Source organism: Bufo bufo, chromosome 1, assembly GCF_905171765.1.
Source record: "Bufo bufo chromosome 1, aBufBuf1.1, whole genome shotgun sequence".
Lineage (NCBI taxonomy): Eukaryota > Metazoa > Chordata > Amphibia > Anura > Bufonidae > Bufo > Bufo bufo.
In genome coordinates, this window is record NC_053389.1 from 63,385,804 (window position 1) to 63,409,321 (window position 23,518).

The 23,518-nt window shown below is 48.4% G+C and overlaps 1 protein-coding gene across 3 annotated transcripts in view; it reads left to right on the forward strand.

Moving 5' to 3' along the window:
* The window catches only part of ARHGEF12 (Rho guanine nucleotide exchange factor 12), a 216,531-nt gene that overhangs the window by 88,640 nt on the left and 104,373 nt on the right, over nt 1–23,518 (forward strand). For 2 of the 3 annotated variants that reach the window (XM_040425180.1, XM_040425196.1), the window contains 8 exons: nt 1,131–1,202; nt 4,246–4,338; nt 5,021–5,134; nt 7,707–7,805; nt 11,000–11,042; nt 13,293–13,398; nt 13,499–13,636; nt 15,866–15,898. In XM_040425180.1, the coding sequence (XP_040281114.1) occupies nt 1,131–1,202; nt 4,246–4,338; nt 5,021–5,134; nt 7,707–7,805; nt 11,000–11,042; nt 13,293–13,398; nt 13,499–13,636; nt 15,866–15,898 (698 nt within the window). The remainder of the gene's footprint in view (nt 1–1,130; nt 1,203–4,245; nt 4,339–5,020; nt 5,135–7,706; nt 7,806–10,999; nt 11,043–13,292; nt 13,399–13,498; nt 13,637–15,865; nt 15,899–23,518) is intronic. The other variant, XM_040425188.1, reaches the window with a different exon arrangement.

The window sequence follows — 23,518 nt, forward strand, 5'->3', positions numbered from 1 at the left end:
ATGTGTCTGCTCAAACGGTCAGAAACAGACTCCATGAAGGTGATATGAGGGCCCGACGTCCACAGGTGGGGGTTGTGCTTACAGCCCAACACCGTGCAGGACGTTTGGCATTTGCCAGACAACACCAAGATTGGCAAATTCGCCACTGGCGCCCTGTGCTCTTCACAGATGAAAGCAGGTTCACACTGAGCACATGTGACAGACGTGACAGAGTCTTGAGACGCCGTGAAGAACGTTCTGCTGCCTGCAACATCCTCCAGCATGAGCGGTTTGGCATTTGGTCAGTAATGGTGTGGGGTGGCATTTCTTTGGAGGGCCGCACAGCCCTCCATGTGCTCGCCAGAGGTAGCCTGACTGCCACTAGGTACCGAGATGAGATCCTCAGACCCCTTGTGAGACCATATGCTGGTGCGGTTGGCCCTGGGTTCCTCCTAATGCAAGACAATGCTAGACCTCATGTGGCTGGAGTGTGTCAGCAGTTCCTGCAAGACGAAGGCCTTGATGCTATGGACTGGCCCGCCCGTTCCCCAGACCTGAATCCAATTGAGCACATCTGGGACATCATGTCTCGCTCTATCCACCAATGTCACGTTGCACCACAGACTGTCCAGGAGTTGGCAGATGCTTTAGTCCAGGTCTGGGAGGAGATCCCTCAGGAGACCGTCCGCCACCTCATCAGGAGCATGCAGAGGCGTTGTAGGGAGGTCATACAGGCACGTGGAGGCCACACACACTACTGAGCCTCATTTTGACTTGTTTTAAGGACATTACATCAAAGTTGGATCAGCCTGTAGTGTGTTTTTCCACTTTAATTTTGAGTGCGACTCCAAATCCAGACCTCCATGGGTTGAAAAACTTGATTTCCATTTTTAAATTTTTTGTGTGATTTTGTTGTCAGCACATTCAACTATGTAAAGAACAAAGTATTTCAGAAGAATATTTAATTAATTCAGATTTAGGATGTGTTATTTTTGTGGTCCTTTTATTTTTTTGAGCAGTGTGTGTGTGTGTGTGTATATATATATATCATTTATTTAGGTTTTTTTTCTTAGTTTTTGTGTCGGCCTGTCAATGATGTTGTGTCTTCTAGTAAATCCTATGATTAGTTAGATCCTCCTCTGTCTTCGCAGAGCCCATGCAGCGGACAAAGAGAGAAGAGTTTTCTGGAAGAGAGCCCCGAGAAGAGCGAATATCTGGATACAGTATGTATATACCCTGCTTCTCCTCCCAGCAAGTGACGCTCGGCGTTCATTGAAGTCGTACAAGTTAGCAGTCTGACCGCATTTGCACCAGCAACTATTGTAACAGTTAAATGGGTTTCCAGGGATCAGGGTATTGATTGCCTATCATTAGGATGGGCCCATCTATATCACATTGGAGGTGGTCCGACTCTCAGCACCCCACCAGTGATACTTGTACAAGTGCTGCAGCCTCTTCATTATTTCCCCTGGTCTGTCTACCTGCATGCTATCTGCTTAGTAGCGGTGGTTCAGGGCATTGCAGCTTCACTTGAATGGAGAGAATCGGCAATATTCTGCACCAGTGATGGTCAGTTCGCAGTGTTCGCCAGCGAACACATGCGGGCTGCCATCTCGAGTAAGGTAGACTCACCCGTCCGACGATGCACAGGTAAGCCCTTGCCTGTGCCGCGAGCCGGTCTGAAATTAATTGCGGTCACCGGGAGCAGGCAGTTCTGAGAACAGTCCGATGAAGGCCCCCGGTGGCTGTTCTCAGAACTGCCTGCTCCCGGTGACCGCATTTGATTTCAGACCGGCTCCCGGCACAGGTAAGTGCTTACCTGTGCATCGCCAGACGGGTGAGTCTACCTAACTAAAGATGGCAGCCCACATGTGTTCGCTGGCGAACACTGAGAACTGACCATCACTGTTCTGCACCACAGAGTAAATAGCATGCAGGTACATGGACAATGAAAAGGCTGCAGCACTCGCATGAATGTTGCAACCCCTTTAAGCAGCTGATCAGCGGGGCTGCTGAGACCCCCACCGGTCCTCTATGAAAGGCCTGTCCTAAGACTCGCCCATGAATGTTCTGGACCTATAAAACCCCTCTAACCTCTTCAGCAGCCAGAGATTTTCCCTTTTTACGTTTGATTTTCACTCCTTGCCTTCCCAGATCCATCATTTTTTTTATCTTTCCATTCACATAGACGTATGGGGGCTTTATTTTTGCGGCTGGAGTAGCACTTACTAATAGCACTATTTAATATTGCATACGATGTAGTGGGCAGCTGGAAAAAAATTCGAGATGTGGTGGAAATAGAAAAAAAACAACTGCATTTCCGCCATAGTTTTATTGATTTTGTTTCTCAGTGCGGTAACACTGACCTGTTCCCTTCATTCTCTGGGTCAGGACAATTACAGCGGTACCGCATATAGTTCTTCTTGTGTTTTAATATTGAAAAAATAAAAACTTTGGGAAAAAATGTTTCTTTCCGTCGCCATATTCTGGCCGCCATAACTTTTTTATATTTATGTCTATGAAGAGTGATGTTGTAGTTTTTAATGTTACCATTTTGAAGTGAGTGTGATTTTATTTTTTTTTTATTGATTTTTTTTTTTAATCACAATTTCTTTGGGAGGTGAAGTGAGGAATCGTCCACTTTGATTTTAATTTTTTTCTTCCGTTACTGCATTCGCCGCACTTGATAAATATGTTTATTTTAATAGTTCAGGCATTTTGGGACACGGCGGTGCCTATAATTTTTTATTATTTATTTTTAACCTGCAGACCTCCATAACAAATACTGCTGTGGTAACCTCGGATCCTTCAGAGGGACGGAGGCTACCACAGCGAATAAACCACACTGTTCTGAAAAGGGTTAATGGTCACTACTTTGTAGCCTCTCCTGACCTGTCTGTTTTAGTAACTTCTTGCAACCCCACATGAAATAATTTTGGAGCATCTATTCTTATGACTCTGCTGTGCCATTCCTCTATTATTCCTGTTAGAGTTATGAATGAATTGCTAGCAGTTCGCAGTGAAGGTCCAGCTGGGTGTTGCCCGCGTGGTGTGTCCTTGCATTGGCAGCACTGATTAGATCATCGGAGATTGTGCAGGGACACACTCCCAACTGGTAACGCCTACCTGGAACTTTATAGCAACCGGCTGACTCTTCATTCTTACCTTCTAGCCGGAATAATAAAGGAATTGCATGGGAAATGCAAGTAGTTGCTAAAACAGACATGTCAGGAAAGGGGACAGTTCTTCTATAAAGGGGTTTAAACGGGGTATTCCCATCACAGACAATGGTGGCATATTGCTAGGATATGCCGCCATTGTCTGATAGGTCCCACCTACGCCGAGAATGGAGCGGGGAAAGGTGGTGGAGGGCGCTTGCGCAGCCGCCCTCCATTAATTTCTATGGGGCCACCGAGAACAGCCGAGCGCTAGCTCGACTATTTTCCTTGGCCCTATGGAAAAGAATGGGAGCGGTGGCCGCGCAAGCGCGATGCGCTCCCATTCACTACTATGGGGAGAGCACTTGGCTGTGGCCGGACCCGGGGTTCTCAGCCATCACTCTCCCCTCTCCCCTCTCCGTTCTCAGTGTGGGTGGGGGTCCCAGTGGTGGGATCCGCAACTATCAGATAAGGGGGGGCATATCCTAGCGATATGTCCCGATTTGTCTGTGATGGGAATACCCCCTTTAAGTACATGTTCCCATGCTATTGAAAATTGGGTGCTTTCAAGATGGTCTACAGCAGGCATGCTCAACCTGCGGCCCTCCAGCTGTTGCAAAACTACAACTCCCAGCATTCTCGGACAGCCTACAGCAGAGCTTTGTGGGAGTTGTAGTTTTACAACAGCTGGAGGCCCGCAGGCTGAGCATGCCTGGTCTACAGTGTGTGTGTTCTACGCTTTATTATTATTTTTTTTTCAGCTTGAGGTTTAGGGTTTGCAAAATCCCATTATTGAACTTTGACGTTTCTTATGTATTTTAGCAAAATGTCTTCTAACTGCATCTAGGAAGTAATTGCAGAAACCTCTCAGATTTCTAAGGAAAATGTACACGAAATGTAATGTTTCATTCACAGTTCAAACCTTCCAACTTCACAAAGAGGTTTCCACTTTAATCTATTGGCTCAGAAGCCAGAACACTGTGTCTGTAGATCACTTGTTCGGGCCACTGACCTACCTCCCTTTAAGGGTGTTTTTTGTAGGACCTTCTGACGAGTAATTGTGGTTTCGCCTGTTTACTTATTTGCCGTCTTGTCTTCCTTTCTCGAGGACTCTCAGTCCAGCATGGGAAGCCCCTCGGCTCGCTTTGCACATAGTATTATTGGCGCTGAGGATGAAGACTTTGTTGCTGACCCAGAGCAGGTAATTAAACTGCAAGGACGGTTTAAAGGGGTTTTCTGGGAATTTGACATTGACAGGGCTGCAGCACTCGGGCCTGACCATACATTATAGTGACGATGTCTTAGCTCATTCCCTGAACTGTACAAAGGCCATGTGACCGATAAACGTAATGTCACTGGTCTAGGAGGAGACCGCAGGGCTCGCCTCATCGCCTCTTTAATTGGGGGGTGCTGGGATTCAGACCTCCACCGGTCAGATATCGATGACCTATCCTATCATTAAAAGGATTTTCTGGGATTCACATATTAGTGACCTAAACTACCCATCAACATCTGACTGGCGGGGTCCGACTCCCGAAACCTGCTAATCAGCTGTTTGACGAGGCTGCGCAGGGTTCCTGTGACTGCTGCAGCCTCTTCTTACGCCAGTAACGCCACGTTCATCGGTCAAGTCGACTACGTACACCCAGTCAAGTGAACAGCAGAGCTGCAGTACCAAGAACACCCTCTATACAGGGTACAGCGCTGCTGATCAGTGCGGGTGCCGGGTGTTGGACCTCCACCAATCAGAGATTGATGACCAAACCTTTTAGGCGTACGCCTTGATGTACCATATATGCACCAAATTTTGGTCCCGTTGACCACAAGGTCTAGATGCCATCGCCTTAGTGAATTTTGCCCTTTATTTTCTACTCTTCTTCCAGCAGGTGGCTGACCAGTGTAGCTGCTTCCAAAGTATGGACCTCTTGAAGTCTCACCCTGCCCACCTCGCCGTTTTCTTATTCTATGTAGTTTCCCAGTTTGACCCTGCACCTTTGGTAGGTATCTGAAGACATGAGAAGCATAATTCTGTACAGTCATGTCCCAACTTTGATTAATATATCGTCATTACAGTTGCTGCGGCGGTGAGATCTTAATTTTTCATTATTTGTATTCTAACCACGTCTGGTGTGATGAGCCAGCGTAACCGTGCTCATTAACCCCTGAACCTTCAAGCAGTCTGGTTAAGGTATAAGTAGCCAATACACGGAACAGAGTGAGAAAGTGGAGATCCATTTGCAAAGCCGCTTTTCCGTAATCTAATAATGATAAGATATCTTGCTTTGCATTTACCCTTTTGATCCCCTCTGCTAATATTGATGAGACTTTCGGACTCTGTGGAGAACCTGCCGTACACCTCCCCGGGAGGCTCATGACAGCGCGGCTCCATTATCATATTGTCATTGCCTACCGCTGACCACACTTCTAGTATTTTCTATGCTGCTTCTCGTGTGGCTCATGAATTAAAGGGGTATCCTACAGCATATGCCAAAAATGTCTCATGGACGCAGGTCCCACCTCTGGGACCCACACCTCTCTCCATAATGGGGGTTCCACAACCTCCTTTCTGCCTGTTGAGGCGCTGGCCATCCCTTGCAGACAGAGATTGGGTGGATTGGTGGGCCTGCATGTGTTCACTTTTATGGGAGTCACAGAAATATCCGCGGACGCCTGCTTGGCTAACTCCCACAAAAGCCAATGGAGTGAACTGTGCCCTGAGGCCACCTCTCCATGCTTTCTCCAACTGGATGCTGGTCCCTGAGGTGCAAATGCTATAGGTTTCTAAGATCCGGATACCGCCTTAAAGGGTTTCTATCACCTCGTTTGACATAATTAGCTATCAGACACTAGCGATCCGCTAGTGTCTGCTCTTCCAAACTATGCTATTATAATACCTTTGTGTGCAGCCGTTTGCCTAAAAAACGAACTGTTATTAATATGCTAATGAGCCTCTAGGTGCTATGGGGGCGTCTTTTCAGGACCTAGAGGCTCGGTCTACTCACATTGTATGCCGCTCGTCCCTCCAGCCCGCCCATCTCCTCTTGAATGCCATCCTCCATCTGAGCCAGTGGTCGAATTCTCGCGCCTGCGCCGTGCGCGTCTGTATTCGGCGCAGGCGCAGTGAATGTCTGACCGCTGCCTGCACAGACATCTCGGTCATCGGCGCAGGCGCAGTGGAGATGTCTGTGCATTGAGCGGTCAGACATTCACTGCGCCTGCGCAGAATACAGACGCGCACGGCGCAGGCGCGAGAATTCGTCCGCTGGCTCAGAGGGAGGATCGCACCTAGCGGCTCATTAGCATATCAATAAAAGTTCTTTTTTAGGCAAACGGCTGCACACAAAGGTATTATAATAGCATAGTTTGGTAGAGCAGATACTAGCGGATCGCTAGTGTCTGATAGCTAATTATGTCAAACGAGGTGATAGAAACCCTTTAATCATTGGAGCATAATTTGGCGTAAAGCTGAATTTTCAGTTGTTGCCTGGAGTTAGAATTGTGTTACCAGCAAACACGGATTTTCTCACCAAGAAATTCACTGGTAAACCCTAGCACAATCCCATGTCGGGCTATCTCCGTTGAATGTAATGATACCTTTCCCATAGCGATCCGTTGCTTAATTCTGTATGGAAAATACTTTGAATCCATATGCATATGAGCATTTTAGTGCTTTGAGGGCAGGCCCAAGCAAATATGTGCACTCTTTTGTTCCTCCTTCTTCCACTACCAGCCCCTCCCTCTCCTTGATTGACCGATCCAAGTTCCTGCATAGTCATCTTGCCTGGTCCTGTCAATCAAGGAGAGGGAGGGGCTGGCAGAGGAAGCAGGAGGAGGCAGTGTGCACAGAGTGTCTTGGGACCGCCCTCAGTGCACTTAACTGCTCATTTGCATATGGATTTAAAGTGCATTTTCTTCAGAATGAAGCAACAGATCGCTAAGTGAAAGATATCACTAAATTCAGCTGAGCTAGTCCTGCAAGGCATGGTGCTGGTCTTATCAGTACATTTCCTGCTGACGGACTCCCTTTAAATCTGATACACAACGGTTTCAGTAGCATGAAGACGGTTTTCTAGGTAGCAGCAGAATATTTGTTTTATCCGTGCACTGCGGCCTGAATATTTAGAAGAATTAGCAAAAATGTCAATAAGCCTATACAGTGATCCCTCAAGGTACTATGGCGTCAGGATATTTTCAACATAGTGGTCTATCCTGGTCCATTGTAGACTCCACATACAAAGGCTCCAATGGATCCAGCCAATCAACATGGCCATTTCTCTGGTAAAAGACCTGTATTGGTGTTTAGTAGACCCCCTGTACACTCGCCCTGTACTGCCCCGTCTGTGCCAGGATGAACTGCTCCTTTGGATGTCAGGTGACGGCTGGCGTGGACTCCTGATGCAGGTGGGGGGGGGGGGGCACCTGCTTCAGCCAGTTGTCCCACCGCCAGACACAGGATTCTCAGGAGGAGGGAAATAGCCGATCTCCGAGGACACGTATAACAGAATTCTTGATATATTTCTCCCTTCCTTTTCATACTTTTACAAGAAGCCCTGTCTTATATTTCCACAGCTCTGCTACTTATATGGAGACCTCTATCAGCAAACCAACCCAAAGGAGACCCGGAGAGTATTTCTTGAATTCTATCAGTGCTTCCTAGAGCGGACAGCGGTGAGAGCAGAAATGCTAATTATTTTAACTAGCAATTCGTTATTTAATATTGTCTGTACTAATGAAGTTAAAAATGGTATCTAATTATTCTATGTTTTTCATATCAGCACCTGGATCTTAATACTTTTGTACTTGCAGGTAATTAAAGATTCAGTATAGACAGTGAGCGATTCAATAAAATGTATCTGTATAGCGCCACCTGCTGTTTATTCTTTTCCTTATTTTTTATTTTTTTTGTCAGTCTCACTGAGCTGGTCGAACTTGCTCAGTTTAAGGGTCCATTCACACAACCGCAATTCTGTTCCGCATTTTGCGGAACGGAATTGCGGACCCATTAATTTCTATGGGGCCGCACAATGTGCAGCCCGGATCTGGAATTGCGGATCCGCACTTCCGGGTCCGCAATTCTGTTCCCGAAAAAAAAAATAGAACATGTCCTATTCTTGTCCGCAATTGCGGACAAGAATAGGCATATTCTATTAGTGCCGGTGATGTGCGGTCCGCAAAATGCGGAACGCACATTGCCGGTGTCGATGTTTTGTGTGAATGGACCCTTAATCTTCATCTGCCACCAGCCATGTGTTAGAAGCTGTGGCAGTTACAGGGAGAGAGCTGCAGCAGAGAGGACACGCTGCCTGAGCTGCCAGGCTGAAGATAATCTAGCAGAGGAATTGGAGAAGTGAATGGGGAGTAGCGCTGCAGTAAACGATTATTTTAGAAATCGAGTATTCTATCGATTACTCGATTAATCACAAAAAATAATCTAATAAGAAAACATGAATAAATAGACTGTTTTCCTTTATAAAAATAAATCGGTCCCCAACACCCTTTCCCCCTGTGCGATCAGCCCAAGTGCATCAGTTCCCCCCAGTGCCTTCAGTTCTTCCTCACCACAGTGCCACCACCGTGGGACAGACTGCATTCTCTGCTCTGGTTGCAGTTGATTTTATCAAAGCTAACCAAAGGCCTCATGCACACGACCGTATTTCTGGTCCTCATCTGACCTGCATTTTTGCGGTTAGGACACAGACCAATTCATTTCCATTGGACCGCAAAAATGAGGACTGCACACAGATGTCATCCGTGTGCGGTCTACATCCATGCGGCCATTCCGCAAGTTACAGAATATGTCCTATTCCTGTCCGTTTTGCGGACAAGAATAAGCATTTCTATAGTAGGGACCAAGCAAAGTGCGGGATGCACAAGGCCAGTTTCTGTATTTTGCAAGTCCATGGTTTTCTGACATCAAAATATATATGGTCGTGATGGACAGCTGACGCATCCCCTGAGGCCTGACGTAAACCTGGCAGAGCAATTGGGGCAATGAATGGGGAGATCGCTGGACCCATGTGAGGTACCTGCAACTGCCACAGCTTCTCTAACAGAAGATATGGCTGGTGGCAGATGAAGATTTAAACTGAGCGTGTGCGACCACCTTAGAAAGAAAGAAAAAGAACAAACAGCAGGTGGCGCTATACAGATCCATTTAAATAACTCGCTGGCTATACAAAATTTTTAATTCCATGCAATTACAAAAGTGTTCAGATCCAGGTGCTGGTTTGAAAACCGTAGAATATTTTTCACGGCACAAGCCCTTTAATTAAACGTCCTGGAGGCTTCACTATGAGGTCTTCTCTGCATTGAGCTGCATCCACACCCTTTCTCCTCTTCTTTGAGTGTCAGCTGTGCCATCCAACCAGGAGACCATTACAGTTATCCGTTGGATGAACCCCAAAAAAAAAAAAAAAAAGCATCAAAAAAGTTGTTTTTTGGCGGCAATGTATCTATCTTTATGCTATGTTTCCTTCCAGAAAGGGAATACACACATTGTAACGCAATTTTATAATTAGGGCTCATTCAGACGACCGTAGCCATTTTGCGGTCCACAAATTGCAGATCCATAAAACACAGATACCGGCCACTTGCTTTCCGCATTTTGTGGAACGGAGCGGCCAGCCCTGTGATCTGCAAAAACTAACAAGAATAGGACATGTTCTATTTTTTTTTTTGCGGGGCCTCGGAACAGAAGTGCGGTTTTTTGCAGCCCCGTTGAAATGAATGGATACGGACACAAATCTATAATGCAGGGGTCAGCAACCTCCGGCACTCCCGCTGTTGTGAAGCTACAATTCCCAGCATGCTCCGTTCATTTCTATGAGCAGAGCATGTGTGCATGCTGGGAGTTGTAGTTTGACAACAGCTGGAGTGCCGGAGGTTGCCTACTCTTGCCTTAATGTAATTTACGTTTTTGAGCCCTTTGCTGGAAGGAAGCGCAGCATAAATACAGATAAGGTGGTTTTTAAAGTGGATTTTTGTGGCATCCAAAATGCAGACACATTTCTGCCGATAGTTATGGCTGACTTTATGGGCGTATTGTACCCATATTTAAAGGGGTTGTCCAGGTTCAGAGCTGAACCTGGACACAACCCGTTCTGCTCTCATTCACCATGAATGAGTGGCGCATCAGAACTTTCTTAAACTCTGATGCTCCCTCTTGCCTGTGCGATCCAGGAATTTTCTTGAGATCCGGTGACGTACCTGGCTCTCAATGGGTAAGCTAGGCGGAGCCTTCCTCCTAGCAGTGTTCCCGGTGACGTCACTGGCACTAATGGGGCGGTCTTTAGTGCTGCCCTAGCCTGTTTTTACAGGCAAGGGCAGCGCTAAAGACCGCCCATTAGGGCTGGTGATGTCGTTGGGACTACTGCTAGGCGGAAGCGTCGAAAGGTAGACAAACAGCCCGGTCCCAACGCGATTCATCACAGGGCAAGGGGGAGCATAAAATGAGTGCAGATCGGGTCGTGTCCGGGTTAAGCTCTGAACACGGACAACCCCTTTAACTCTCCGTATTCTGTGTGTCACTACGGGAACCCCCACATAGAGGTTTTATAGTAAAATATCATTCAGGAGCTGTATTTTTCCATTAGCCTTTCGGCCCCTGCTGGCCTGCAGATTACCAGTTTGGATCTCCTGAATACACGACGGTCGGTATGTTGTCTACATGGTATTTGATGGCATTAGCACATTTCCAGTATTGTGTGGTGTGCACATGCCAAGCAGCTCATTAATGGATCTGTGACTGTGTACAGCTGAATTTCATGCTGCCATCTTGTCTTTTCCCCAATAATTGCCTTTGATACATTTGAGGTTCCCTATGTATATGGTGGATACTGAGGCTCTGAATGTTATTCTTCCAGCACCTTCGAGTTTCTGTTCCAGAAGACCTTGCCGGTGAACTAGGTAAGCTAGTGCAATATATAGAAATGATTCCATTGCGTAGTGGAAAGTTTTGCCACTTTCTGATATACATTGTGCACCAATTCAGCACCGTTTTCAAAATATCTGCATGTTGTTAGCACGATGTTTACTTCTTGAAGGGCATCTGTCAGCAGTTTTATACCTATGACACTGGCTGACCTGTTACATGTGCTCTTGGCAGCTGAAGGCATCTGTGTTGGTCCCATGTTCATATGTTCCCGCATTGCTGAGAAAAATTATGTTTTAATATATGTAAATGAGCCTCTAGGAGCAACGGGGGCGTTACCATTACACCTAGAAGCTCTGCTCTCTCTGCACTTTGACTTTAGGAGAAGTTAGAACCAGGCAGTGTAAACATCACACCTGGTCCTGTCAATCAAAATGCAAAGGGATCGGCAGCTGCAGAGAGAGAGGAGCCTCTAGGTGTAACGGTAACGCCTTCGTTGCTACTAGAGGCTCATTTGCATATAAGAAAACCTCATTTGTCTCAGCAATGCGGGCACATAGGAACATGGGACCAACACAGATGCCTTCAGCTGCCAAGCGCACATGTAACAGGTCAGCCAGTGTCATAGGGACAAATCTGCAGACAGATGCCAACAGCAAGCAGAGATCTTGAGAACGGTGATGAATTGGTGCACGATGTATATCAGAAAGTGTCAAAACTTTCCACTATACAAATCTGCTGACAGATGCCCTTCGTGCTTGAGCTAGTCCTGGTCACATAGGACAAAACCTTGGAATATGTTAATATGTAGATCTCATCTAAGGGAATAGACAACTTTTTTCTTTTAACACATGGTCGTACTGAATCCTCAAGGCAGGGGACACTTTTTGCAGTTTGACTTATCACAGGGGAAGGAGAGGCGTCTCGTACACACCTTCGGCAGATTTATACTCGCATAATGGAGAATTTAATAGCCGTTTAGGTATATGTGATTCGGAAGCAGAGCTGCAGAGAATCTGTGCAGTATTCAAGTCCCTAGCTCTGTTATCGGAGCATCTCCCATGTTAAAGGGAACCGGTCACTTTGAGAATGCAGCCTATTATAGAGCAGGAGGAGCTGAGCAGATTGACACAGAGTTTTATGGGAAAAGATTAAGTCATTGACTTAAATTCCTGATTTAAATCTGGGCTTTGACGTCCAGGAGGCGGTCCTATCAGTGATTGACAGTTCTCTCTGTGTACACGGTCATTGAGGGAAGGCTGTCAATCACTTATAGCTCCGCCTCCTGGACTACAAAGCTCAGGATGAACACAGATATAAATATATAAAATACAAGTTATACTGAATCTTTTCCCGTAAAACTAATATATCAATCTGCTCAGCTCCTCCTGCTCTATAACCCGCTGACTGCAGGTCAGACACCATGTTCCCTTTAAGTACACATTGAAAGGGTATTACAGCGTCAGAATATCAATGGCTATCCTCCTCATAGGCCATCAATATCAGATACCCGACAAACAGCTGTTTGAGCGCTCTGCAGCCTCCTCAGTTGTTACCTGCATGCCGTCCACGTAGTAGCAGTGCTGCAGGGTAATGGCGGCTCCGTCCCAACCTGCTTTGCTGCTATTATGTCCAGCGCTGCGAACAGCTGATCTGTCAGGTCCGCCACAATTAGACCCCCCGCCTACAATCTAATATTGATGGCCTGTCCTGAGGATAGGCCATTCATTTTGTGAAACCAGAATACCCCTTTTAATTGAGTTGTCCGCTCCTTTACTACCACTCCGCACCCCTGCTGATCCGCTGTTTCATAGTAGCTCTGACTCCGGAACGTCGCAGCCCTGTCCATTGTGTAGTGCCCGGTGCAGGTAACTGCAGCACTGCTTACATTGACTTTAATGGGAGCAGCGCTGCCGTAGCCAGCTTCCTCCACTGCACAATGGACACAGCTGTGTAGGTCTGGAGCTAGAGCTACTATGGAGCAGCTGATCGGCGGGGTATGGGATGTCTGCCCCCTGCCGTTCACATATCAGTGGCCTATCCTGCGTGGACAACCCCTCTTAAACTGGCTTATGAAATTGTCTGTAATCAAGGTTTGGACTTGATTACTGGAATACATCTGCATGCATTAACCCTGACCTTTTAGAAAGGTGATTATATAAAATAATTGGTCTATTTCTGGTGCATCGCCTCTACACGATAGCACGGGACCAGATCTGCATTAACCCCTTCCTCCATAAGCCCCGCAGTTGTGTATAACCAATTGTTTTCATCGTTGACTGCAGAAAAAAGGCGTCCAGAGTTCATACCGGAAGATTTACTCCGGCAGTATGTCCACACCATGGTGGAGAAGATGTGTCCTGACGTACAGAAACTTTTAGAGGACTTCAGGTAAATTTTAGCTTTTTACTGTTTATTGACCGCCGAAGAAAAAGAGATCAGGTTCCTTAATAACCTCCTTCTGAAACTGTCTTTGATTTCCGACTTCCAGGCAAAAGCGCAACATGGGTTTGACCTTGGCGGAAAGTGAGTTGGCCAAACTGGATGCAGAACGGGCGCGAGAACGCAACACCCTGGAGAAAGAGAGGCTCTGCGCGGAGCCAATATTACAGAAAATTGAGGAGGTTTTGTAAGTGAAGCTATTCTGTTTTTTTTTTTTTTGTTTTTTTTTATCTTTTCTCTCTGGTGTTGTCCCGACCAACCCCAAATCTCCTGTCAAGTGTCTGTTCCAGCCGCCATCTTTAGATGCTGATATATTAGAGGTTTTGTCATCTCAGACAATGGGGACATATCGCTAGGATATGCCCCCATTGTCTGATAGGTGCGGGTCCAATGAGGCTACAATGAGAACGGAGTGGGAAAATAAACGCAGGGAGCAATGCCCCATAGAAATGAATGCGAGCAGGGGCCGCGCGTGCGCGGTGCGCTCCCATTCACTTCTATGGTAGCAGTGCCTGGTGGTGGACGGACCCTGGGAAATCTGGGGTCCTCCAGCCACATTTCTTCCCCGCTCCGTTCTCAGTGTAGGTGGGGGTACCAGAGGTGGGACCCCCACCTATCAGACAAGGCATATCCTAGCGATAGGCCCCTATTGTATGTGATGGGAATACCCCTTTAAACTCCTATCTGCTGGTAGAGGTGCCCATTGCAGCCATTCAGGTTCCCAATTTAATTTTTCGTAGTGTCCCTCGGAAGTCAGAGCTGGAATATCACCAGATATTATGGACATCCACATTCTAATTTACACTGGTTTCAATAAAGCTACCTCACTGTGCTTGTCCCCATGCAGTGGGCAATAAGTCTAATAGTCTCCGTTGGAAACCCTTTTGAAGAGGACCTCTCACCACATCATTGCCTTCTTCACCTTCACCTAAAATGCAATATAAAATACAGTGACCATGTTCCACAGGAGGTGGAGAACAACGTGACCCAATTGACCCTTGAGTAGTGCCCACATTTACATAGTGGGCTTACTATACCATGACTGCTGCCACATGGGTTTGGTTGAATCTGCAAATGGTGCATGCCTTTCTGGGGCTCCCTGAGACTGAGCGTTTGAGACAGGCCTCCCGTTATAGGAAACCTATCACGAAAATAAGTTCTACTACAGCCTCTTGCATGTCAGTGACCAGAGTCCTGAGAAGAGTCCAGCAGTGTCTGGCACATGCGTGGATGGAGTCGTGACCAGCGCACCGTACTTCACTGGACTCTTCTCATGGTATTTACATACAGTACACTGTGTTATAACCACAGGTGGAGAGTGATGACCAGTTCGCAGTGTTCACCCGCGAACACATGCGAGCTCCCATCTTAACTCACAAGTCCGGCGAATCAGAGGTAAGTCCTTACCTATGCCTGTGCGCGAGCCGGTCTGAAATGAAATGCGGTTTCCGGGTGCAGGCAGTTCAAAGAACAGCCGGATGAAGGCCCCCGGCAGCTGTTCTCGAAACTGCCTGCTCCCGCTAACCGCATTTGTTTCAGACCGGCTCGTGCACAGGTAAGGACTTACCTGTGCATCGCCAGACTTTGTGAGTTAAGATGGCAGCTCCCATGTGTTCGCTGGCGAACACTGCGAACTGGCCATCACTGCAGGTGGACTGGGAACTTAAAGTGGTCCTGGAAAAAATAAAAGTGGCCCCATGTTGTAGGTGGGTTCAAATAATAGAAGTAGGAGGAGCAGCAATACCATAGTGCAGCACAAGATACCGCCCCTGCAGTGCAGCACATAATACTGCCACCCTCGCTGCAGTATTCACCTGTATCACATTGTTATGTACTGAGCTGGCGGACATGAGAAGGGCTCAGGCGGCCCCCTGGGAAATCTCCCTGTAGAGTCAACGGCCGGTCCGCCCCTGGTTATAACTTCTAAACACTCCCCTTTGAAAGCTGTCCGTTTCAGCTTTGTGTCTAGGTTTAGTTTCTATAATCCAGTGACAGGTTCACTTTACAATTGCTGTCCTGTTGAGAGACGGTCACGTCCTTCTCTACAGTGTCTAACTTAGTCTCATGCACACAAACTCATTTTCTTTCCGTGTCCGTTCTGTTGTTTTTTTTGCAGACCGTAGGCGGAACGATTCATTTCAATGGGTCCACAAAAAAAACGGGAGTTACTCCGTGTGCATTCCGTTTCCATATGTCCATTCCGCAAAAAAATAGAACATGTCCTATCATTGTCCACGAACAAGGATAGGACTGTTCTATTAGGGGCCGGCTGTTCCATTCCAAAAAATACAGAATGCACATGGACGTCATCTGTATTTTTTGCGGACAGCAAAATACATACGGCCTTGTGCATGAGCCCTTAGTTGCATTATTCTCAGTACCCTTTTAAATGTGAATATTTATTTTTTTCTTGCAGAATGTCATCGCAGCCCCCTGAAGATGAAAAATTGTAAGTTTCTTGGTGGCTCTCATTAGTCACATGCAAGCACGTGGCATCATTACCGTTTTACAAAAAGAGATTTCCAATTAATTTTTTATGTCATGAAAAGATTTGGCAGCTTTCTTAACAGCTTAACGACCCAGGACGAGACTGCTCGTCCTAAATGGCCGGTACTTTGCGCCCCAGGAAGAGCATTCTCGTCCTGCGGTCCTTCCTCTCCCCCCCATGTGCGCTGCTGCTATCAGCATCACGGATCCGGCTGTTAGTGACAGCCGGATCCGTGCTGCATCCACCAGCATCGGTGATGCCGCCGATGCCGGTGGAAATAACCCCTCATATGCCGCGGTCAGCGCTGACTGCAGCATATGGGAGGTTTGTGCTCCCTCTCCTTATAGCCATCGGGTCTCCGCGCTGCGGTGGCGGGAACCCGATGGTTGCCATGGCAGTCCCGATGCCTTACACAGGCATTGGGGCCTTCCAGCTACGGAAGCCCAGGAGATCCAGCCTGAGCGGTGGGTCTCCTAGGCAACTGTCAGCGTCCTACTGTGTAAGATGCTGACAGCTCAATTCAGTACAATACATAATATAACAACCTGCTGTATAAAAATATCACATGACCTAACCCCTCAGATGAACACCGTAAAAAAATAAAAATAAAACCGGTGTCAAAAAAGCCATATTTTTTTTATCACCGTACATCACCAATCAAACCGACATCTCATCCCGCAAAAAATGATACCCTACCTAAGACAATTGCCCAAAAAAAAATAAAAAACTATGGCTCTCAGACTATGGAAACACTGCAACATGATTTTTTTTTATTCAAAAATGCTGTTATTGTGTAAAACATAAAAAAAGTATACATATTGGGTATCACCGCGTTCGAAAGAACCTGCTGTATAAAAATATCACATGACCTAACCCCTCAGGTGAACACTGTAAAAAAAAATTAAAAAGTGTAAAAAAAAGCCAGTTACATTACAAAAAGTGTAATACCAAGTGATCAAAAAGTCATATGCACCCTAAAATAGAACCAATCAAACCGTCATCTCATACCGAAAAAAATTAGACCCTTCATAAAACAGTCGCCCAAAAAAAAACAAAAAAATATGGCTTTCAGAATATGGAGACACTAAAAAAAATATTTTTTCAAAAATGCTTAATTATGTAAAACTGAGACAACCAAAAAAAGTTGTCATATTTGGTATTGTCGCGTCCGTGAGAACCTGCGCTATAAAAATACCACATGATCTAACCTGTCAGATGAGCATTGTAAATAACAAAAAATAAAAACGGTGGCAAAACAGCTATTTTTTGTTACCTTGCCTCACAAAAAGTGTAATATAGAGCAACCAAAAATCATCTGTACCCTAAAATAGTACCAACAAAACTGCCACCTTATCCCGTAGTTTGAAGTTTCTGCTCTAGGGGTGCATCAGGGAGGCTTCAAATGTGACATGGCAGCTTAAGATTATCCCAGTGAAATCCGCTTTTCAAAAACCATATGGCGTTCCTTTCCTTCTGCGCCCTGCCGTGTGCCCGTACAGCAGTTTACGACCACATATGGGGTGTTTCTGTAAACTACAGAATCAGGGCCATAAATATTGAGTTTTGTTAACCCTTGCTTTGTTAGTGGACAAAAAATAGATTAAAATGGAAAATCTGCCAAAAAAGTGAAATTCTGAAATTCCATCTCCATTTTCCATTAATTCTGGAGGAACATTCGGTATGCTCTTGCTCCATTTTTAAGTCCTATGACCTTCTTTTAGGTGATTTAGAACACCTTAGCTGGCTTACATCGCCTAAACCAGACGTAGAAAAAGATGAATGAGACGGGCCCGCCGGCCCTTCCCTGCCCACACCATGTTCACTTTTTTTTTTTTAGACCTGTCGTGAGTGGGGAAAAGACGCAGATCTGTGTCTAAAATACACCTAATATAGGCCTATAAAGGTTAATAAATGACCCCCAAAGTCTCTTAGGGTACATTCACATCTGCGTCAGCCGATCTGACAGCCTGCTCTGGCAGACAGCACCCTGACGGATTCCGCCAGATCTGGCTTTGCCGGATTCTACAGGTCACCTCCGAGTCCGGTGGTGATCCGGCCACTTTCCTGCATAACTGCTCGGTTTCGGACGGCCCAAAAAAGTTGCACTGCTGCGACCGTAGCCTTAAAGGGAGTCTGTCAGCAGTTCTGACCATGCTAAACTGCTGACAGCATTATGTAGGGACGTGGGACAGAAGTATTTACCTTCTGTGTAAGCCAGTGTAGTGTCTCAGTGGCTCAGCTGACATGTCAAAAGGGTGGCATTAAAGGGGTTGTTCCAAGATTTAAAGTTATCCTCTATTCAGAGGATAGGAGATAACAAACTGATTGAGATAGACAAGTGCTGTACTCGGCTATCTTCGACAGTCCCATGGAGAATGAATGGAGCGGCAGGGAGCATGATGGGGTGAGGTGATGGGAAATCCCTGTGCCTATCAGAACCCTTAAAGGGGCATTCCCATCTGGGACATTTAATGGCATCTTGCTAGGATATGCTTCCAATGTCAGATAGGCGTGGGTCCCAATTCTGGGACCAGCTCCTGTCTATAGAAGGGGATTCCCAAAGTGAACAGACAACAGGTACGCCTGCGTGTCCATCTTCCCTTTGTCACTATGGGACTTCCAAAAACAGATGAACCAGCGCTTGGCTATTTTTGGAACTCCCATACTGGTGAATGGAGAGCATGCCGTGCATGCGCAGTGTGTTCTCCTTCACTTTGGGGGCTCTGTTCTCTAGAAGTATGACCTGCACCTATCTGACATTGATGGCATATCCTAGCGGTATACCTTCTACGTCCCAAATTGGTTCTGTCATCAGATACGTCACAATAAAACAGTGTCACCCGACACGTGCGCTGGACAATCTTCCTAGCTAACCGCCTTCTTTAGAAAATTGATGTTTTATAACATGCCTTCATGCCACATCCTCACCACTGACTGACGGGGCCAGGAAGTGAAGAGGTAGTCGCGCCTGGACGTGAAGTCTCTCGATCGCATATACTCGCCATACTCCTTTTAACGAGGACCTGTCCCCTCTCCTGACGTCTAGTTTAGTAATTACTTTCATTTCTTATGTAATAATCTATTCTTATGACTCTATTATTCCCTCCTTCTATTATTCCTACTAGAATGAATTGCCAACTGATTGTTACCATCAGTGGCGGAACTAGTTCTATGGGCACCAGGGCAAACTTTGAATTGGGCCCCCCCCCATCCCCACTATAGGTTTGAATGAGTTGTAGTACAATATTAAATAGATTAGGTAGGTATTACATTTTTTATTGTTACCATATAAAATATATTTCTCGCCCAGTTTCCTTGGGGGACACAGAAGACCTTGGGTATAGCTCATCTCCCTAGGAGGCGTGACACTAAGTGAAAGCTGTTAAGCCCCTCCTCCACAGCTATACCCTCAGCCTGGAGAGAGAGACTGCCAGTTTTTTGCTTAGTGTCCAAGGAGGCAAGACACTCCCTGCTCTGCAGGGCTGTATTCTCCTTGTTTAAATTTTAGATTTTTACTTTTTTATTTTCTTTTTGTTCCAGATCATCAGGGATAACAGAGTCGCACTAGACCTCTCTGTTCTCCCGGGGTTGAGCTGCGCCAGTGCCGGTCACCCGCACTGCTGCCTCCCCCACAGAAGGCAAGGTGGATCAGGGCAGCCTAGCTCCCCTGCATCCCGCCAGCCCAAGGGTCGCCCGCACGCCAAGTCCCTCTTCCAGCGTCCTGCCACTACGGTGCCAGTAGCTGAAGGGGCGACCCTGCTGGAATGGACCGAGGGTGAAGACGGCTGTGGTAAGAGAGAGGCTTCTCCAGCCCTACGTCCCCGTCCCCCCCGGTCTCCTGCGTGCCTGACCCCCATACTGGGCCTCTAGTCCCCTGCTGGATCTATGCTGGCACCTGCAGAGCGGCAATCTCCTTCTGCCTTAGTCCCCCCCCCCCCCCTGCCTGGCTCCCATAGACATGCAGCCAGTGGCTGTCTCCACAGCCAGCTACAGAAGCGGCAACATAGTTTATTTCTACCACAGGCACCCGGTCTCTGGGTCCCCCCCCATCTCCTACCGGAGTGTTGCTCAAGGCCTGCCTGACGGCTGTGGAGTGAGGCCTCGCCTCCGGCCGACATTGGTACTCTGGTGCGACCGGGCGCCGCAAAAATCTTAGCCCAGGCTCCGCGGCCGGCAAGCCGCCATTCCGAGCCCCTGACTCTTCCGGCCGGCGGGGTGGGCTCCCGCGGCCGGCAAGCCGCCATTCCGGGCCCCTGACTCTTCCGGCCGGCGGGGTGGGCTCCCGCGGCCGGCAAGCCGCTATTCCGGGCCCCTGACTCTTCCGGCCGGCGGGGTGGGCTCCCGCGGCCGGCAAGCCGCCATTCCGGCCGGCGGGGTGGGCTCCCGCGGCCGGCTTTGGGCTTGACTTCAGCAGGCCCCGGCCGACCGTCGGTGCCTGTCGGTGGGGCTCCGCAAATTGTGGCCCAGGCTTCGCGGCCTGCTGGGCCGCAATTCCGACCGGCCCGCGGGGTGGGCACCCGCGGCCGGTTTGATGCGCCACTCCGCCTCAGGTTCCGGCGGTACATGCCGGGCGCCGCAAATTTAGACCCCGGCCTCACGGCCTGCTAGGCCGCAAAATTCCGGCCTCTGGTGGAGGGGGCGGGAACTTCTCCAGGCGCGAATTTTTCCCGCCGGGAGGTTCCTCCGCCCCCAGGGGATCGCAGCGCCGCCCTCCAGTTAACCCTTTTGGGTACAGGCCGGCTCCCAATGGGCCTGTATGGCTGGCCCCCCCCTTTTTCCTGACTATCTGTGCCCCTATATGGTGGCCCCCTTTAGCCTCAGAGAGGCTGTGTTTTTAATAAAAAAAAAAAAAATATATATATATAATATATATATATATAATAACAGATTTCTATTGGACTGCGCAGGACGCTGCAGCCTCATCAGTAGTGCTGCATGTCTGCATGCCCTCTTTCCACAGGCGGCATAGTGTTGCGCTCCCAACCTGCGTCGGTGCTAGGGCATTTCCCCTTTTAGGCAGTTTTCCTGCCCTCTTCCAGGATACGGCGCTGGCCAAGTGCATGCGGCCCTTCCGTTGGCAGCATTCATCATCTCTCCAGTTATGGTGCCTGCCATGTGCATCCCCCCCCTCCTAGGCTGGATACTGCACTCTCCCTGGCTGCCGGCTGGCCATGTGCATGACCCCCTTTTAGGCGGAATGCTGCACCTTCACCGGATACGGTGCTGGCCATGTGCATGACCCCCTTCCTAGGCGGAATGCTGCACTCTCTATGGATTTGCTGCCGGCCATGTGCGTGACCCCCTTCCATGGGCGGAACGCAGCGCTCTCACTGGATTCGCTGTCGGCCATGTGCGTGACCCCCTTCTTAGGCGGAACGCTACACTCACTGGATCTGTTGCCGATCGTGTGCATGACCCCCCTTTTTAGGCGGAATACTGCACTCTCACCGGATTCGGTACTGGCTATGTGCACGACCCCCTTCCATAGGCGGAACGCTGCACTCTCTCTGATGGGCTATGATGAACTTATGTACTATGTTACTATGCTGCACTCTCACTGGTTCCGCTGCCGGCCATAGGCATGACTCAGGCAGCATAAATACATCCCTCTGTCTGTGGTTGTTTTCTCGCAGGTACGTTGCTGGCCATGTGTAAGTACCCCATACATGGCGGGGTGCTTGCACTCTCGCAGGATCCGCTGTCAGCCATATGCATGACCCCTATTCCGTGGGCGGTGTACGCACTCTCGCTGGATTCGCTGCCTGCCATGGGCATGCCTTCCTTCCTCAGGTGACATACACACATTCTCACTGACTGTGTTTGTCTCTCACCAGTACGTTGCTGGCCATGTGTATGACTCCCATACATGGCGGGTGCACGCACTCTCCCTGGATGAGATGCTGGCCATGTGCATTACCCCCCCTTTTTTCTGGGCGGCATGCTACACTCTCACCGGATACCTTGCTGGCCATGAGCATGGCCCTCTAACATGGGTGGAACGCTTGCACTCCCATTGGATATGGTGCTGGACTTGTGCGTGACCACCCCTTGTTCCATGGGCAGAAATTGGCACGCTCATGAGATTCACGGCTGTCCTTGTATGGCTGTACTGGACTTGTACATGTCCCCCTTCATTGGCAGAGTAGTAGCACTCTCGCTAAATCAGTGTTGGGTGTATTATTGCACACTCACTTAATGCTAGGATAACCCTGTGCATGTTCCCCTTTCACTAGGTGGACCTCCTGCTGGATTATAGGGTATGTCCTGCTTCTCTGAAGTAGGTACGGCCTTAGGCATCACTCCCTTTTGGGACCTGCCTTTGCACTCTTGCCGACTGCAGTTTGCCAGATACAATTTCCCCCCTTTCGGGGCGGACTGCTTGCGTTCCATCGCATGCTATACTAGGCTTGTGCATAACTCCCTTTCAGGTTGCACTTTGCAATTCCGTACATGCTGTGGCACTCTGTGGCGAGCCCCCTTTTTCGCTGAATTAACCTTTTTGCAGTGAGCGAACGTTCTTGTGCGTTGTTTGGGCCGTTTATGCCTTCTCCTCCTGTAGGTGGGTTGGCCTTCTCACTGCTTACGGGCTGCTCGTACGTATGCCTCACCTGCTTCCTGCGGCATACTTTTGTTTTCTTGGGATACGATGCTGGCCGCAAGCCTTGCACTCGTCTCTAAGGAGTTCATTCTGTCCACCTGACCCGGACGGGCTCTACTTGCTCTCTGCTGCACGGAGCTGGGTGGTACTCATTCATTTAGTTGGCCCTTCATCCCAGGGAGTGTTCGTGGTTCCTAGATGCGTGCCCATTCGTCCTTCCGCGGTATTGCTTCCCTGCGTTAGTGGTCACATGGTCGGGAGTGCTGTTGTCTGGAGCGCCCCTCGAATTCTTCGTTGGCTCTGGCAGGACTGCGGTTCCCTTGCCTGCTGCAATTTCCTCCTCTTCGGATGTAGTGTGGTATGAGTCCTTCCTCTTGGCGCCTCTACGCTTCAGTCTGATCTGCTACCAGGTGCGGACCGCTTTTCTCGGGGAAAGTCACCCAAATTCTCTTGGGTGCTCGATTACCCAGGTCCGGAGGACCTCCACCTTGGGTTCTCAGGGTATTCGCCTTCTGCGAGGCGGTGAACCGGGCATCTCACAGTGTAGCAGGGTTCTGCTTTTGAGCTGTCCTATGGCTTCCCTGTTGCCCACTCCTCCTTTCGATTGGAGGGTGTTATGCCGGCCTCTGTCTCGACTACCTTATCTCGCCGGCTCTGTTTGGCTCCCGCTCGGTACAGATCACTCCGATGTGGCTTCTGTCCCGCCAGACTTCAGAGGCTGTTCCTTCACTGTCCTCCCCTCTGGGGAGAGCATGGTTGTTCATGTGGATGGTTCCGGTGTTCCTTTTGGCCTCGTACTGTCTCCCTTGTCCACACTGGCTGTATTAGCTGTGCCTATTTACCGAGTCTACCGCGTTCTGTCCTCCCGCTGAGTGCAGATTGCGTGGTCCATTCTAAGTCAATGGTCCTGCTGTAGACTTACCTTCTCGGTAACTTGGGGGGACTACCTTTCGGTCCAGATTGTCCTTTGATCTCCCACACCG